General features: G+C 39.2%; 1 protein-coding gene across 8 annotated transcripts in view; it reads left to right on the top strand.

The window, feature by feature from the left end:
• Mfsd8 (major facilitator superfamily domain containing 8) overlaps positions 1–15,733 on the top strand; it is a 34,696-nt gene extending 18,963 nt beyond the window's left edge. For 4 of the 8 annotated variants that reach the window (XM_063282062.1, XM_039102591.2, XM_063282064.1 and 1 more), the window contains 8 exons: positions 546–659; positions 2,482–2,626; positions 3,817–3,872; positions 6,622–6,730; positions 9,746–9,880; positions 11,483–11,586; positions 11,671–11,918; positions 13,398–15,731. In XM_063282062.1, coding sequence (XP_063138132.1) covers positions 546–659; positions 2,482–2,626; positions 3,817–3,872; positions 6,622–6,730; positions 9,746–9,880; positions 11,483–11,586; positions 11,671–11,918; positions 13,398–13,604 — 1,118 coding nt within the window. In that variant the 3' untranslated portion in view covers positions 13,605–15,731. Of the gene's footprint in view, positions 1–545; positions 660–2,481; positions 2,627–3,816; positions 3,873–6,621; positions 6,731–9,745; positions 9,881–11,482; positions 11,587–11,670; positions 11,919–13,397 lie in introns of all 8 variants that reach the window. The other 4 variants (NM_001393796.1, XM_063282066.1, XM_063282063.1 and 1 more) reach the window with 4 other exon arrangements.
• Positions 15,734–15,767: the final 34 nt, after the last annotated feature.

Below are 15,767 nucleotides of genomic sequence, written 5' to 3'. Positions count from 1 at the left end.
CCAGCCCAAAGTATTTAACTTCAATTCTTAGTGCAGTTTTTCTCTTTCTGTAGTACATATCTCTGCGTGCAGTTTGGGACACAGTTCCTTATATCACAGCAGTCTGCTGTTAATGGGCAGCTGCCGTTATTTGATAAGAAAATCTTGGTATTGTATGTTATTTTACATTGTGTAAAACTGTGTCTTTAGTCCTATGGGTGGCTTGTCTTATTTTGATTCCTGATGTGTTGTTGTTGGTTGGTTTTGAGGTAAGGTCTTATTATGTATTCCTCAGGCTGGCCCAGAACTCTATGTGGCCCAGGCTGGCCTCTGTCTCCCAGTTGCTGGGATTACAGATGTGCACCCCTTAGCCTAGCTCACTGTTTCTCTATCAGGGACAATACTGTATTCTATTAGTTATGTGTTTGTTCAATCAAAATCTTATACATTTTGTTCGGTGGCATAGAAAGGACCATGATATTCATTAGTATTTCTCGCTCTGTGTAAAGATGGGCAGGTGAGCATTAGAGCCAGAGGCTGATTCTTTCCCTTTGCTTGCCCTTCAGGAAATGTAGCTGTTGTCCGATCATACATTGCCGGTGCTACTTCCCTTCAGGAAAGAACGGGTGCCATGGCTAATACGAGCACATGCCAAGCCCTGGGCTTTATTCTGGGTCCAGGTAGGCCATCTCTATGTGACCACTTAAATCAGGGTAACATTTCAGGTTCAAATTTAAAGTAATCCATCTGTGAGACCTTGTGGCTAAAGGGATGAGAGAAACTTTAAGAAGGAGGGAAGGAGGCAAGGAAGAAAGAGGGGTTAACATGAACAAAGTACAGTGATACACATACATAAAATATCACAATGAAACATTATGTTAACTAAAAATTGTTATAATTGTAAAAGAATATAGCACCAATCCCTCCAAATTGTATCTGTGTCTCTGTGTGTGTGTGTCTGGGTGAGTGTTGTGTGTGTGTGTGTGTGTGTGTGTGTGTGATGTGTGTATGTATGTGTGAGAGTGTGTGTGTGTGTCTATGAATGTGGTGTGTGTGTGTGTGTGTGTGTGTGTGTGTGTGTGTGTAATTTTGATAGAACTCAGGGTTGTGTGCATGTTGGCAACCACTCCAGCTCTGAGCTATAGTCGTAGCTGGGGGGACAGTACTGGTTTTTTTTTTTTTGGGTTCTTTTTTTTCCAGAGCTGGGGACCGAACCCAGGGCCTTGCGCTTCCTAGGCAAGCGCTCTACCACTGAGCTAAATCCCCAGCCCCGACAGTACTGGTTTTTAATACACTACTCTTTGCCTCAGTCCCAGAGCTCTTACTTAAATGTTTGTTCATTTTACAGATGAACATGATCTCTTATTTCACGGTATAGAAAGTCTGTCTAGAATCACGAAGTAGGTGGGAAGTCCAGGGCTCAGAACTGACGATTTTCTGGCTGCTTTGAACCCAGTGCTCTTGTAAGGATAGAACCTACTTTTGTCCTCAGCTGAAGTTGGATCCCAGTTACTGACAGAGCCCATGGAAAATCGTCTCAGCCAAGTTTCAACACAGACTCAATTAAGTGATAGTAAATACATATAATGTAAGGACCACCTACACAGTAATATTTGACTTAAATGTTATGCTTTCTCTCTTGTAATGAAGGTGACTAACGCTGTAATTAGTTTAGACAACAGTTTTGTTCGGTGGGTCTTTACCTTCCCACTCACTGCCAAACTTGGTGGACTGAATTTGCTCCCTTGGGACCAGACTGTGGAAGGACAGATCCTCACAGGCACACCATGGCAAGTGCAAGCCTCCCACCCTAAATGCACATAGGAACATAAATCAGTGCAATTTAAAATGTATACTTTGTTTCCAGAATAAATTGTAGCTTAACTTTGATATAGAGTAGCTTTCTTTTGTTTTTAGAAAAGTAGTGCTGGGGCTTAGAGTGTGGCTGAGCGTCAGGGTAGACACTCGGCATGCCTAGTACCCCACTCTCAGCACTCCTCCTCCCCCACAAAAACGAAGACACTAAATGGGTGGTAAACATGATAAGAATACATTATATATCCATGAAAATATCATGATTAATCCAGTTATGTAGAATCAGTATATGCTAATAAAGACAGAAAGATGAAGAGATGATGGTGTTGACTGGTTATAAGTTGTCAATGCTCACATCTATGTCTCACGTCTTTAATACTGTCTCCCTAAAGAGCCATCTTGGATGTTTTTCCTACTTGTTCCATCCTGCCTGAAATGTTAATGCCACATATTTATCACATACAATAATAAGTGTGCATATATATGTATATATGTATATGAATGTCTGTGATTTATATAGGAAAATAATATAGTCTCCACTAATCAAGAGCCAGTTCTATTCAGTCCAGTTGAGATTCCTTTATACATACGCTCCTGTGTACTAGCAGTCTGCAGTAAGCATCTTTTATAGCTTTTGGCTTTTGGCTGCCACAGCAAAACTTACTTGTACACACATTTCTTTATTAGTTTTTCAGACTTGCTTTGCACTCATTGGAGAAAAGGGTGTGGCATGGGACATCATCAAGCTTCAGATCAACATGTACACAGCTCCAGTTTTACTTGCATCCTTCCTGGGAATTCTAAACATTATTCTGATTCTTTTTATATTAAGGTAACTATGTAGAAACGATAAGCTGTGTTTGTAGATTCCAAAAGTTAACAAGCCTTGTCATTACTGAAGGATAATTCCTATGAAGTCTTTTTGTGTATGCAGTACTGGATATTGAACCTTGTCCCTCACACATGCTCTACAAGCCCTCTACCACTACTCTGTACCCCCAGGCCCCTTTATGTTTACTTTTATGTTTTTTAGCGTTTGCCCTCTTGTATCTATGTGAACTACATGCATGCAGGTGCCTTCAGGAACCAGAGGGAGAATTAGGTCACATGGAACTGGAGTGGCACAGTTAGGTTTAGGAAGTAAGCCTGGGTCCTCTGCAAGAGCAGCAAGTGCTTTTAGCTCTGAAGCTCCTCTCTAGCCATTTTTACTTTTTACGTTTTATTTGTATAGTGTCCTGTTAAGTTGCCTAACCCTGTGACTGCCAGGCAGTCAATTTGCAATCTCCTGCATTACCTTCCAGGTAGCTGAGATGAGAGGTCGGTGCTCTGAGGCCTGTGAATACTTTATGTTTGTTTTGTTCTCTGCTGATGGGTTCATAGTTTTTGATCAGCTAAGTATGGTATATTTGCAATCGCAGTGATAAGAGATTAGGGACAAACACAATCAAGAAGGTCTATTCTTGATTTACTACTATAAGTTTCTAAGTATGGAAATGGTATTTCATTTTCTTCTATTTCTTGTTTTTAGTTTTTAATATTTTATTATGTGGCCAAGGCTGCCTGAGAACTTAGGCTTTTCTTGCCTTTGCCTCTGAAGTGTTGGGATTATAGGTATATGTTCTCAAACTAGCATTGCTACGTTATACATTTTTTAGAGTGCTTCATTCTAATTTTTAAAATATTGAAAACTTCAGATATGTTCTAAGGTAAATCGTGTATGCTTCTAAACATTTTGAAAATATCTTGATGATATGTGGTCTTCCTGATCAGGAGAGTGAGGCCAGAGGATGGCCTGATCCAGGTGTTGACAGCTGGGTTCACACTGCATCTAAAGCTCAATGCTTGCATATATAAATCCCTATGCCCAGTTCTGAAAAAAATAATTTTAGTTTTATTGGTTACACTTATTAGTAAATCATTAATAATCCTATTAGAAACTGTGGATATGGAACAGACAGGATGCTGATAAGCAATCTGCGTCTGAATTAAGGTCTTGTTAATACTCGTGCTGTTCTTTTTAAGAGAGCATCGTGTGGATGACTTGGGACGTCAGTGTAAGAGTGTCAATGTTCCAGAAGGTACTGTTAGCCCATGTGGCACCGCCTGAGTATCCTATTCTGTTTGCTTGGTATTCACATGGCTTTTGCTTCTCAGCAAAGTGCATGGGTGACTGGGGAATACTTTCAAAGGTAAAAGAAATATACATTAATTTACTTAACAAACCTATGCCTATCTGTTAGGTGGTGCTTATCATTGGCGAGACTAAAGGCATTGCTAAAGATCACTTGTGTATTTCAAAGAGCTGCTGTCCTAAAACCCTTGTATTCCTTGCCGTGCTTCTGGTGACTCTGGTACAGGTTCTGTCTCAAGCAGTTTTTGTTGTTGTTTTGAAACAGTGTGTCAGTATGTAGCTCAGGCTGACAGAAATGACATGCTTGAGAGCAAAGCTGGCCTATAACTTGAGCTCCTTTTGCCTCAGCCTTGTGAGTACTGAGGTCACAGTTGTACTACACCTGGCTTCCAGCAGTTCCCAGTACCTTATTCACAATAGTAGACATTCAGTTATTATATTTAAATTATTTTGTGGTATGTGGTGTATGCAAGCCTGTATGTGTGCAGATGCATTTACCCATGTGGGTTTACACAGAGGTCAGAGGTCTACATCAGATGTTTGCCTTGTTTGCTCTCCACCTTACCTTCTAAGTTGGAGTCCCTCACTAACTAAAGCTTGCCATTTCCGATAGAATGGTTGGCTAGTGAGCCCACAAAGTCCACCTGTCTCTGTCCCCAGTGCAGGGTTAGCACCCCCACACCTGAATTTCATGTGGACACTGGGGACTGAACTCAGATCTTCATGCTTGCACAGCAGACACTTCACTAATCTTCACAACCCAGTTCTTTATACTGTTTTTCGGGCTTATTTAGAAGTTCTCAATCTGGTGAGTAGGAATATTTTACTTAACAAATTGTCATTTCATTACTGGTTGTGGTCTTCAACCATAAGAAAAAATGCCAGTTGGTACTTACTTAGTGACATTATAAGTTATACAAAAGCAAAGTATAATTTTACTAAATACTTTCATATAAAATCACTTTAATATTTCAGTAAATATCTTGATAAAATGTATGTGGTAAAAACTCATTTGATTTTTTTTTTAAATTTAAAGGTAGTCACATTTAAATAGGTTTTCATTGAGTGGGATTGTAATTTCTAATTCCATAAAATTGGGGGTGGGCTAGAGTGATGGCTCTGCAGTTAACAGCACTTACTGCTCTTGCAGAAGACCCGGGTTCAGTTCCCAGTACCCATATGGTGGCTCATAACTGTCTGTACCTCCAGTTCCAGGGGCTCTGAAGCCCTCTCAGAACTCTGTGAGCACTAAGTATATACTTACATGCAGGCAAAAGACTGATATACATACAAATCATTTAATTTAACTTAAATGTTGGCTCAATATATTGAAGTAGTCTTTAAAATTCTTGTAATTAGGGCATTTAGTTAACTTCTTTAGCCTGTGATACATTTCCAAGGTTCCTACAGCAACCAGTGCTGGCTGTACCCTTGGATTTCTATGGCTATGTGTGTGACTTTGAAGCTGTGTCAGGAATGGTCTGTACTCAGTACACGACTTAATTGCACAGTTCAAGGTGAGAAACTGTGCTTTGCCCTCTAAGGCTACTGCCATGCAAAGATACAAATGATTTTTATTTTTGAGATAGGTCATATAGCTCAGGCTGGCCTTCAACTCCTGATTCTGATGCTTAAGCCCCCTGAGTATAAGGAATAACAGTGTATAGCACTAATTCTGGCATTAACATAACGTTTAATTCATATTCTTAGATAGTTTAATATATGTATACAACATATACTGACTACCCTCATTTCCACCCATCTATGATCTGCCTGCCACCCCTGCTGACCCATCTCGTCCTCACAAGTCTAACATAACGTGTTTTTTTTTAACGACAGGGAATATTTTAAAATTATGTTTATTTTGTGTATACGACATGCTATACTATGGGAATCTACTCTTATCACATAGATCTAGGGAATCAAACTCCAGATCCCACTTGGTAGATTTACCAGTGAGCCATCTCGCTGGTCTCAAAAGACTTTTACTAGCAGTAATTCCATATAGTGTTGAAATAAAAAGCCATTGAGATGAACCAAAGAACTTGGAACTGTTTTTTTTAAAGATTTATGTTTTTTATGTATATGAGTACACTGTAGTTGTCTTAGACACACCAGAAGAGGGCATCAGATCCCATGACAGATGGTTGTGAGTCGCCATGTGATTGCTGGGAATTGAACTCAGGACCTCTGGAAAAGCAGACAGTGTTCTTAACCTCTGAGCCATCTCTCCAGCCCAGGAACTGGTTTAATGAACTACTGTTAGAACTTAACAAAATCATTGTAAGTTTAAGATTTAGATAAAGTAGGAAAATTGGTACCTGGAACTGAAAGCAGATGCATGTTTCATGAAGTCTATAAAATGCATGCTTGGATTGGGAGACAGCAACATAGCTCGCCTGAGTAATTCCTGCACAGTGGACTCCAGTGTGCTTCCTGAAGATTGGCCACATTACTTTAGATACCACTGAAGACTGCTTACTCTTTGAGCCCTGTTCCCCGCACACACACACACCCCCCCCAACACACATACACACACACTCCTATCCCAACCCCCTACAGACCCCATCCACCTCTGCCTCCCCAGTCCTTTGATTACAGGTGTGAGCCACCACTCCAGGCTAAGAATTTCCTATTACTTTATCACCATGAGGAAATTAAATATATAGCTAATACTACTCTTCTTCTGTTTATAGAAAATGCAGATGAACTTCAGATTCCTGAAGGAAGTATTGATCAAGTTGCTGTTGTGGCCACCAATATTGTGTTTTTTGTGGTTTTGTTTATCTTTGCTGTTTATGAAACGTAAGTTTTATTCTATCTTTATTTAAATCAGATTACTTAGTAATTAACGTTTCTTAGTGCACTCTTAATCATAGATTTTGTTTTTAAAAATTTATGTAAGAGCCAAGCAATAGTGGTGCACACCTTTGATTTCAGCACTCAGGAGGCAGAGGCAGGCAGATCTCTTAAGTTTCAGGCCAGCCTGGGCTATAGAGTGAGTTTCAGGACATCCAGGGCTACACAGAGAAACTGTCTAGAAAAAAAAAAAAACAAAAGCCATCCAAACAAGCAAAAATTATGTAAGGCACAGTTTTCTTAAATAAGATTTCTGTTTTATTTTGTCTCTCTTCCTTCCTTTCTAAAGATTTATTTATTTATGTATAAGTACACTGTAGCTGTCTTCAGACACACCAGAAGAGGGCATCAGATCTCATTACACATGGTTGTGAGCCACCATGTTGTTGCTGGGATTTGAACTCAGGACCTCTAGAAGAAAGAGCAGTGTTCTTTCTTCCTTCCTTTCTTCCTCTCCTTCTTTCCTTCTTTGTTTCTTTCTTTCTTTCTTTTTTTTTTTTTTGAGACAAGACTGAAGTCTTGATGAAGACTAGGCTGGCATTGAACTTACAGAGACCTGTCTCTTCCTCTCAAGTTCTGGGATTAAACGGATGTGCCACCATAGCCAATTTAAATAAAAATGTATATAAATTATCATAACATAATTAACACTAAGTCTGTCAATATAGCTACATTTAATTCTTGATCAAGAATTATAACTCACTCATCCTTTATAAAAATCACATGACCCTTTCAAGAAAGAAAAGTATATGTATAAAATTAGATTCTGTAAATAATTCAGTGCCAAATGCATTATACATACACATACATAAACACACACACACACATACACAGACACCCCTGCAAAAAGGCACTTTTATGTTTTTCAACCAGGAAGGGGAAGAATATATTACATTTGCATAAGCTGTAATATAATGTTACCTTAACAACTTGTTTTTTTCTATACACTGTAACATTCTTGTGTTAATACATACAGATGTGCTTGGTGTATGTATTTTCAAAATTATTCATCCACATGAAAATCACAATTCATCTTAGGGAAAGTTTTTAATTCAGAATACACAGCACATAAAACTTAACCACATTAACCTTTCCCTCTAATACTGGAGATTGAATTTAGGGTCTCCAGTAAGCCAGGCAAATGCTTTACTACTGGGCTACACCCTCAATCTGCTCACTTTTTATTTTGAGACAAATTCTCACTAAGTTGTTCAACTTGTCCTTGAACTCACTTGGTACTCTAGACAGGCCTTATATTTGGGTTCCTCCTAACCCAGCCTTCTATAAAAAGCCTCCTACAGGACTTATAAACCTGTACAACCTGGCCCAGTATTTTAATTGGTTTAAAAATTTTTTAGATTTATATTTTTTAAAATGTGTTATGTGTTTTGCCTGCATGTATATATGTGTACCATGCGTGTGCATGATGCTAACAGAGGTCAAAAAAAGAGCATCAGTCCCCTGAAAATGGAATCACAGATGGTTATGAACCACCCCGTGACCCTTACAACCAAACCTGGGTCTTCTGTAAGAGCAGCAATGTTTTTCTCCATCTTTATTAACTTGAGTATTTCTTATTTACATTTCAATTGTTATTCCCCTTCCTGGTTTCCAGGCCAACATCCCCCTAACCCCTCCCCCTTCCCTTCTTTATGGGTGTTCCCCTCCCCAGCAATTTCTCTTAACCTCTGAGCCATCTTTCCAAATTGTTTCTGAAATGTTGAATACAGTGGCATTAAGTATGATCACAACTGGGTTGGAGAGATGGCTCAGTGGTTAAGAGCACTTACTGCTCTTCCAGAGGTCCTGAGTTCAAATCCCAGCAACCACATGGTGGCTCACAACCACCTGTAATGAGAGCTGATGCCCTCTTCTGGTGTGTCTGAAGACAGCTACAGTGTACTTATAAATAATCTTTAAAGAAAAAAAAAGTATGGTCACAACTTCGAAGAAAAAAAAATTTTGGTCACAACTTCGTGAACCCATGACAAGAACCTTACCGTCATCCCAAACAGCTGTTTACCCTTTCACAGTTCCTTCCTGTGTCTTCCCCCAGCTCCTAATGACCCACATAATGTGCCTCATAGAATTTACATCAGGCAATAATTTGATTTTCCACATCTCACTTCATCGAGTGTGGGGTGTTTAGGGTTCTTCATGTTATGGTGTATCAGACTTTCATAACTTTTGACGGCAGGTGCCAGCTACTTTTAGCTGCTCTTCATGTGCTGCTGAGAGCTCTGTTGGCACAGTGCAGCTATATGGAGTGATGCTGCTGTGCAGGGTCTGCTTGAGTTCTGGCCTTTTGTTCTTGGGTTCTGTACCTGAGAGGAATTGCTAAGTACATGTTAACTGTGTAGCCCTTGGAGAAAACATGCGTCTGCTTTCTGTATCAGCTCATCTGAATTCAAAGGTTAATATACTATATTCTTAATAAAATGTTTAAAATATAAATTGTTTTGTTGAATATAGAGACGGCAGAGGCATTCATAGGGAGGAGGAAGAGGTGCACTGAGTAGGAAGACACCTCCAGTGACAATGTCATAGTGCGACCTTGCTGGTGACGTGCACACTTTAATAACAAGGGGTGAATATCTAGAAAGTATACTCCCAGTAAAACTGAAATACATTTCTCATTTTCCCTTTGTACAGGCTCCTTAAAAGGAATAGCGGTCCCTCTGTAGATGGAATGTCCCACAGAGAAGCTACTCAGTCATCTAGAGTCCCTCCTTTAAAGCTAAAAGCACCACCAAGAATAACGATCAGTTTCGTAGTGTAGCTGAGGGTCACTGCTGGGAGGGTAGGGTATAATTGATTTATGTTTTCTTCCACTTGCAAGTCCTCTGCAGTGTAGCTGAAATTAAACGGCTGCATATTCTTAAAGGTGTTATTATTAATGTTTATATTAATAATTCTTAGTTAATGAATGCCTTTTACATCAGCATGGCCTTCTCGTCTTAGAATCCTCACTCCATTAACGATGGACATGTACGCCTGGACCCAGGAGCAGGCTGTGCTCTATAATGGAATAATCCTTGTTGCTTTTGGAGTTGAGGCAGTTCTTGTTTTCATGGGTGTTAAATTACTTTCCAAAAAGTAAGTTATATGCTTTTACTTTCTCTTTAAATCTTTTTTTTTTTTGAAAATAAAAATACACGAAGCAGGATAATATGAATGAATGTGCTAGTAAAGTAACTTTAAAGTTTTTTTCTCATGTGTTAGTTTGTTTTGTTTTTCCTTTTTTGCTAAGACAGGGTCTTAGTCCTTGGCTAGCCTGGAATTCACTGCATAGACCTATAGACCAGACTAGCCTGGAATTCATGCTGGCCTACCTCTGCCTTTTGAGTGCAGGGCTTAAGGGCATATACTACCATGCTTGGCTGCATTATAGTTTTTCAAAGTTTGCAAAACAATGTAAACTTTTCTGAAAATTATTTGGCATCACTTTGATAAAGCACAATGTCTTACCAAGTAAATAACTGTATATTAATCTATTGTTATATACTTTCTAATGTATATTACGTAAAGTGTATTTCATAAAACATTGTCTTGCTAGATTGAATGAATGAAGTTTGGGAAATTCTGGTTATTAAAGCCTCTACTGATGGCTGAGACAAGAGGACCATGAGTCCCTACCTGCTATATATTGAGACTATGTCTCAAAAAACAGACTGAATTACTGAATTTACAGAGTGTGTGTGTGTGTGTGTGTGTGTGTGTGTGTGTGTGTGTGTGTGTGTGTGTGTGTGTGTGTGTGTGTATGAGTCTGGGTCTCATGTACCCTGGCTAACCTTGAACTCCTGATGCCCCTGCCTCTATTGCCCAGGCACTGGGATTATAGGCACACATAGTTTAGAACTTCTGATTAGGTCTTCAGCTTATAAACACTCTATCCTCACCATGGCAAATACAATTATCATTTCTTAAAGTTATTTGATCACATAACTTTTTGTGTGCATGGTGTTGGGAGTTGAACTTAGGGCCTCAAATATGCTAGGTGAATATTCTACCACTTCCCATCCTCTAGATAACATTTTTTAAAAAGAATAATTTTATGAAAGTAACTATTAGGAACCCAGTGTGTGAGGAGTATGGGAGTGCATGTATAAATTGAATTCAGTCATGTAGTTTATTTTTCTTTCTGGGTGCTGAGAACTGAACCAGGGCTTCATGCAAGCTAGGCAAGCACTCTACCACTGAGCTATATATCCCAGCTGGTCTTACATACGAACCCAAGTTGTTAGCTCATGAGCAGCTTTAATGGTTTATTCTTAAACTATTGGTTGAAAATGAGCATAAGCATAAATAGGTAGGAATATTTTTCACACTGGCTGTGAGTCTCTTTCCCCAATAGTCACTGACAAGCTCTAATTTCTATAGCAAAAGATAAATACATCCCCCTAGTCTGAAATCAGTTTATTAGAGAAGTCTATTTTTTTTCTAAGACAGGGTTTCACAATGTAGCTCAGGCTGGCCTTAACTCCCTACCAGTCTTCCTGACCTGTATCTGCATGCTGGGGCTACAGTGTACACTTCCATGACTAGTGTGGTTGCTTTTAGTAGGGTATTCTTCTATGTAGCCTTACAGTAATTCATAAATATAATAAACTGTATAATAATCTCACTTAAATATTTTAGTTACAGTAATGGAATTGCGCATTCACATTTCATTTCAAAAACAGAGTTTCTGTTTCACAGGATTGGCGAGCGTGCTATTCTCCTGGGAGGATTCGTGGTTGTATGGGTCGGCTTCTTTATCTTGTTACCCTGGGGAAATCAGTTTCCCAAAATACAGTGGGAAGGTATGGTGATTTCAATTCTTTAGCACTAACCCCTGCATTCTTTAGAAGTAGCAAGTGACACCTTGTCCTGTCTTTATCATACAGATTTACATAACAGCTCAACCCCTAATACTACATTTGGGGAAATTATTATTGATCTTTGGAATTCTCCAAGAGAAGATCACAGTGAACAGCCAACTGGATGCCCAATTGAACAGGCCTGGTGCCTATACACCCCAGTGATTCATCTGGCCCAGTTCCTGACAGCTGCTGTGCTAGTTGGAATAGGCTATCCAGCCTGCAGTGTCATGTCCTATACATTATACTCAAAAGTTCTAGGACCCAAACCTCAGGTAACCCAGCACTGCAACCATGTGAACTGCAGCTCCACATTTCCTTTTGCTATAGTTCTGCTCTTACACAAGCTGGTTTAGCAGACTTTGGGGGAGGGGTAGAATTTTAGACACGCTCAGGGATTGGAGCTCACTCTTACTCTTTGCAGGTCCAAACTTAGGTTCTACCTCTATCTTCATCCCCCTCAAAATTTGTAATGTGTTTGGTATTGCTAAATCAGAACTCAGATGTCAATAATTATGAGCTCAAAATAATTTTCATTGAAAAAAATCTCTGAACTTTAAATTTCTAAAACTCATTCTTAAAGTAGACAGAAGAAAACCAAAATTGGCAGCCAAGTTGGATTTAGACAATTATAGAGAATGAAAACATAATAGTCTTACACTGTTGTGCTACACTGAGATCTACCTGTATGTATTTTAACTGTTTTGTGGTGCTAGGATTGGATCCAAGGCTTTGTACATGTTAGGCTAGTACTCTACCTCTGAGCTAAAATTAATTTCTAAGTAGGAATGTCAAGGGCTGAGCTGGGCATGATTATACACATCTTAGCTGAGGCTAACTATGTCACTTCTAGTGACAGTTATTTAAATGGCTCCAAATAATCTTACTCTTTAAAAGTTAAACTGAGTTAACACATGCTTATAATTCCAGCACTTCTGAAGCAGAAGCAGGAAGATCTCAAACTTCAGACCAGCCAATGCCACCTGGTGACTCTTAGGCAAACCTAGATTATACAGTAAGGTCATCTTTAAAAGGCAGACTAAGAGAATGGAGACATGGCCTGAAAACACACACATACACACACACACACACACTCTCTCTCTCATGTCTAATACCAGCACTCCCTGGCCCAGTACTTGGTATGCAGGTTGCTGCCTGGGGAATCCCAAGCATTCTGTTTGTCTCTTAACTTGCCAGCTCTGGGATTCCAAGCACATGCTTGGCCTGTACCCTAGTGTAATGCCCCATTCTTATTGTTGTTCTTAGTATTTTCATTGAGCATTTACACAATGCATTTTTATCATATTTACCCTATTCCTAGCCCCAGACCTCATAGATCCACCTTCACATGCTCAGCTTAATTTCAGATTTGGGGATTGAACTCAGGCATTTGAACTTAAGAGAAACACTACCAATTCATTGAACCACTGTTTCAGCCCATGAAACATAAAAACAGCTGCCTGCTGTCTTCAACTGAACATTGAATAACTTGACTTTGAATAGTGGGATGTGTAAAAACATTCTTATCAAAGGTAAACTGTTTTCAGTTGAGAGGGTCCTGTCATTCAGCCTGAACTGGTGATCCTCCTGCTTCTACTTCCCATGCACTAGGGTACAGGCGTATAGCACCATACCATTTATTTACTGTATTCAGAGACATTTCAAAGAGGAGAGAGGTGATTGATTACAAGTTTGTTTTTATTTTACAATAACTATACCTGAATTAATCTGTTGTCCTGTCGTTCCCACTACAGGGTATATACATGGGCTGGTTAACCACTTCTGGAAGTGCAGCACGGATTCTTGGGCCTGTGTTCATCAGCCATGTGTACACTTACTTGGGCCCACGATGGGCAGTCAGCCTTGTGTGTGGAATAGTAGCGTTCACCATCTTGCTAATAGGAGCTGTTTACAAAAGACTCGTTGCCTTTTCTGTCAGATATGGGAGGATCCAGGAGTAAGTTAGCAGTCTATGCTGGGTACTTGCTGCCTACTGTCTTCAACTGAACATTGAATAATTTGACTTTGAATAGTAGGATGTGTAAAAACATTCTCGGTCATAATCTCCTTATCAAAGGTAAACTGTTTTCATATCATACCTTACTGGAGTCCCATGAACGAGTCCCATGAACTCAACAGTGAATGGATAATGGTCTGTAGGTATGAAACTACACTCAATATTAACTGTACAAAGTTCTATATTAATTAACCAGACACAACATTTAGTTTAAAAAAATGTTTCATTTTTTTAAACAAAAATATTTTTTCATGAAAGTTTTTTAAGATAAAAATGCATTATTATTAAGCTTCCGAATGAAATAAAATGAGCCTTAAATTGTTACAGCCTGCTCACAACCAGATTAGGCTTTAGGTTTTCTTTCCTGCCCAGGGTGAATCTAGTTTATTACCTCCCCCTCAAAACTTGTAATTCACACATTGACCTTTGTCTATTTTTTTTTTTTTTTTTCGGAGCTGGGGACCGAACCCAGGGCCTTGCGCTTGCTAGGCAAGCGCTCTACCACTGAGCTAAATCCCCAACCCCAACCTTTGTCTATTTTTATTTTGATAATTAACCTGAGCAAGCATGATGCTAATGTTTGAGGAGTAAAAAGGTGAACGAGACAAGGTGGTTTTTACTCCCTTCAGAAGGTCTACCTTCTGAAGTGCTAGTTTCATATTAATAATCATATTTAAAAAACACTAACTTATGTTTCTAATAGCAAGTGGATTCTTAAAATTACTATTTTTCAAGTTCTTTAAACTCTAGTGCAAACTCTGACCTTTGAATGCCCCTTGTCAGTAATGACAGAGAAGAATAGCAGTTTGCAACCTACCTGTAGACCCAGTCACAGCAGCAGAGCTGAAGTTGGACCATGATTGCTCTCGGGCAGTCTCATCTCATCAGGTGAGACTTGAAGCAGAATGGCCAAAGGTGACTACTGATCAAACTAGTTTCTACCTCTGTGTGAATGGAACACTGGTATGTGTACGGGAATCTGTAAAACATGCAGAAGTGCTTTCCTGTCTTGTTATCATGGTTTCAAATCTGAGTGTGAACATAATATTCTCCACCTCATACTCTGGTCTGCTGAAGCTATTAGCACCACGTGATGGCAGCATTTTGCTTCAGTTTGTTTTGTCATGCCCTGGACGTCCTCTTGTCCTCTTACCTGCTGTTCTGTATTTCCTTTCCTCTTTTGGGTCACTGCTGACTTTAAATTCCACCTTTGTGTGGTATGCCCAGAGATAAAAGAATGATAACCTGAAAGAACAAGAGCACTCCACGTTCCTGTGTAATACACAGAAGTTCCTCACAGCAAGCTTAGAGCTGAAGATAAGAGCCTCACAGCAAGCTTAGAGCTGAAGATAAGAGCCCGACCCATGATGTATATGAAGGATACAAGTCACTTGTCTTCAAGGCTATCTCGTGACTGCTGCACTTCCTCAGAACAAGAAAATTGGCCTGAACACTAACAGTTGCTTAACTGTGAGGAACCATTTCCACTTGTGACTCAGATTTGCAGAAATAGTTGGGAAAAAAATTAAGAGTGCACTGAGTGAAGAAGGCTTTATCTTAGCATATATGTTCTCAGCAAGAACATGACAGACATTTCCCAGCCCTATAATTTTAATACTGCAGTTCAGAAGACTACAACCCAGCAAAATGACTGCACTGTCTTTTTTACCAAGGCACTCGCTTCCTGGGAGATTAGACTAACATCACCTCATCACCAAAGTGAGGGCACTGAGAGGTACAGGGAAAGCAGCTGAGAGGTAAACACTGTTAATAATGTACATTAAAGGAGTAAAAAAAGAGTAAAAGAGGAAGGTGGCTTTATTTTTGAAAACCTAACAAGGGATTATTTCCTTATTTTGAATGTACTGTCACTTCATAAAGCATCTCTAGCCATTATACTTCCCTATTTAAAACAAGTTCTTTTCTCTTATGAAAATAAAATAAACTTGTGATTTTTAATTTAATGAAGAGAAATTACTATTTGGATCTGGCTACCATTTATTGTTGAAGATTTATTTGTAACTTTATTGCATTGTGAGTATTCATTTCAAATAAAGCAAGACTGTAAGCATTTTTAATCTCTCATATTTTCAGTACATATGAAGAG

This window comes from Rattus norvegicus, chromosome 2 (genome assembly GCF_036323735.1).
Source record: "Rattus norvegicus strain BN/NHsdMcwi chromosome 2, GRCr8, whole genome shotgun sequence".
NCBI classification, from domain to species: Eukaryota; Metazoa; Chordata; class Mammalia; order Rodentia; family Muridae; genus Rattus; species Rattus norvegicus.
Note: the sequence above shows the minus strand (reverse complement) of the source record. Positions and strands in the feature narration are given on the sequence as shown.